At 52.0% G+C, this 2500-nt stretch overlaps 1 protein-coding gene across 1 annotated transcript in view; it reads right to left on the reverse strand.

Annotated features, from left to right (window-relative positions):
- The window catches only part of LOC307241108 (myosin-7B-like), a 25588-nt gene that overhangs the window by 18992 nt on the left and 4096 nt on the right, over positions 1-2500 (reverse strand). Inside the window, exons 3-7 of the mRNA XM_080015110.1 lie at positions 2301-2404; positions 1914-2057; positions 1172-1328; positions 153-180; positions 1-54 (exon numbers count right to left, since the gene is read on the reverse strand). The exon at positions 1-54 is cut by the window's left edge and continues 40 nt beyond it. Coding sequence (XP_079871236.1) covers positions 1-54; positions 153-180; positions 1172-1328; positions 1914-2057; positions 2301-2404 — 487 coding nt within the window. The remainder of the gene's footprint in view (positions 55-152; positions 181-1171; positions 1329-1913; positions 2058-2300; positions 2405-2500) is intronic.

The raw sequence follows: 2500 nt of genomic DNA on the forward strand, positions 1-2500 counted from the left end.
AAATACTGAATCACTCGCTTGGTGTTCACGGTTTTCCCTGCTCCAGATTCACCACTGAGAGAGGAGGGAGGAGAGGATATAAGTCGATATAATAATTGTAATTACATTAAAAAATAATAATAGTAATTGCTTGTGTTGAAGATCCAACTTACGTGATCAGCATCGACTGGTTCTCACGATCTGTTGGAGAAAAGAAAAGTCTCAGTGCTTTTGAGCAAGGCAGCAGTCGCTGCGGAGTGGAACCCGCAGAATGGTGCATCAATCATTTGGATTTTTCTCCAAAATGTTTGACGCTCCACTTCCTCCCTCGTGTGTGATCAGCACAGACACTTCCTGTGGAGGGAGCAGTGCACTACGGCCACCTGGTGCTGCCTCATTAAACAGGGTGATATCCTATAATTCTGTCAGGTGCCAAACAGAACACCGTGTGGCGGATTCACGGCTTTTTTGGGGCTGCTCAACGTGCAAAAAGAACAGAAAAATCCACAAATTCCCAAAGCGCCGCCAACGTTGAAGTGCAGCGTGAACTGCCCTGCCAGGCCAACAGCGTCCTGGTGCCGCTGCTGTTTGCACCTGTTTGAATGAGGTTTTATTTCTTCATACATTCGGTGTAAAAGTGGCCCCTTCCTTTTCCAAATGAGCCTCGTGGCAAAAAACGTCCGATTGACAAACAGTTGGAGCAGTTAGCACCATCTGCAGAGACCAGGTGCTAACTGCGGCGTAAACGAGCAGTGCCCATTTGAGAAGCTTGTGAGGCGTTGTGTGAGATTCTTTCTTTGGTCGTCGGCTTCAGGCCGGCCGGTGGCATCCCGTGCCTACCGCCCGCCAGTGCTGCCCGCCCGTGCCGCCCGCACATTCCGCCCGCATGCCAGTGCCGCCCGCTCGCCAGTGCCGCCCGCCCTCCAGTGCCGCCCGCCCAAGCCGCCCGCCCGTGCCCCCCGTGTTCGCCCCCGTGTGGCCGCGGCGTCGGGTCTGTTATCGTTGTGAACTCGGACCCCGAGCGACCTGCTCCGACGTTCCAACTGAAATGTCTGTTCCTCTGCACTTTCCCCAGTGGTTCCCCAGAGTTCCCACTTCAACCGAACGCAGGATGAGGAACTCAGCGGAAAGCAGCCTCGCCAATGACCCCCACCCCCACCCACCCCCCACCCGGAGGTGAAAGGTCACTCACTCTGCAGCATGTTCATGTAAGCGTTGTCAGCTACAGCGTAGATGTGGGGCGGAGCCTCTGTGTGCCGCCTCCCCTTGTAGGCCGCGACCACGGCAGCGGAGTAAACAGGAAGCCACTTGTAAGGGTTGACGGTCACGCAGAACAGGCCGGAGTAGGTCTGACGGAGAGAGCGGGAAGCATCAGCCCACGTCTTATTAAAGAACAACCATTAATTCTAGACCGTTGAAAACAACAGCATCTCCTCTGATACGTTCTGTTCGGGACACGTTTTTCAAAGGTATTTATTTAATTTAATTCTCTTTGGTCGAAGGCGTGCGGCTTCCTCTAAAAAGATGAAAAGAAAATGCACAAACGGCAAAGGTTTTGCATGAACTGTCATTTTGGATATTTTTCTTGTGCACAGCCATGTTTTTGTTGTCTCCATCTCCATCCATCAGGTGTTTCTATGTACAAAAAATGTTGTGTGACTTATCAATATATGTTTTCCCAGTGGGTCCCGTGTTTAATTACCAATATTATTTTTCCAGACGATTCAAAGCTTTTGTTTGACAGGAAGTGAGTGAGGGCATTGTGATTCGTTAAGACAACGGTGGGCGGAGCTACAGGGGAAAAGCCCTGTTTTTGTTGGAGGAATTTAGTCATTTTTATGTTTGCACCGATGGTCCAGTTTTCATTTGAGCGTGCCGCTGTTTTCACTGATGGAGCCGTTGGCGCCCTCGCGGCGGCGGCGGGTGGTACTGACGTAGATCATCCACATGCTGTATCTCCTGCGCAGGTTGAACAGCACCGACGCCTCGTTCAGGTGGGTGAGCATCGCCATGTCCTCCATCATGTCGAACTTGGGAGGATTCATCGGCTGCAGGTCGTCCTCCCGCACGACGAGGAACTACACACACACACACACACACACACACACACACACACACACACACACACACACACACACACACACACACACACACACACACACACACACACACACACACACACACACACACACACACACACACACACACACCCATCACCAGGCTGAGTGACTAGTCCTCTAACTCGTCTCCCAAGTCACTCACAAATATAAAGGACTGATAACAGGACTGGTCCTGTCCCACCAGCTAACTAGTCAACTAACCTGCCCGTCCTTCGTCTCCACCGTGGTTTTGTCCCCGTTCAGCTGCTTGACCTCCACCTCGATGTACGCCTCCACCTCGTCAGGCATCCACACCCGCTTAACGCCTGCATCACACAAACACACACACACACACCCGCGCGCACGTACAGTGTGATACACACACACACACACACACACACACACACACACACACATACAAA

This window comes from Zeus faber, assembly GCF_960531495.2.
Source record: "Zeus faber genome assembly, chromosome: 15".
In the NCBI taxonomy this organism is placed as follows: Eukaryota; Metazoa; Chordata; class Actinopteri; order Zeiformes; family Zeidae; genus Zeus; species Zeus faber.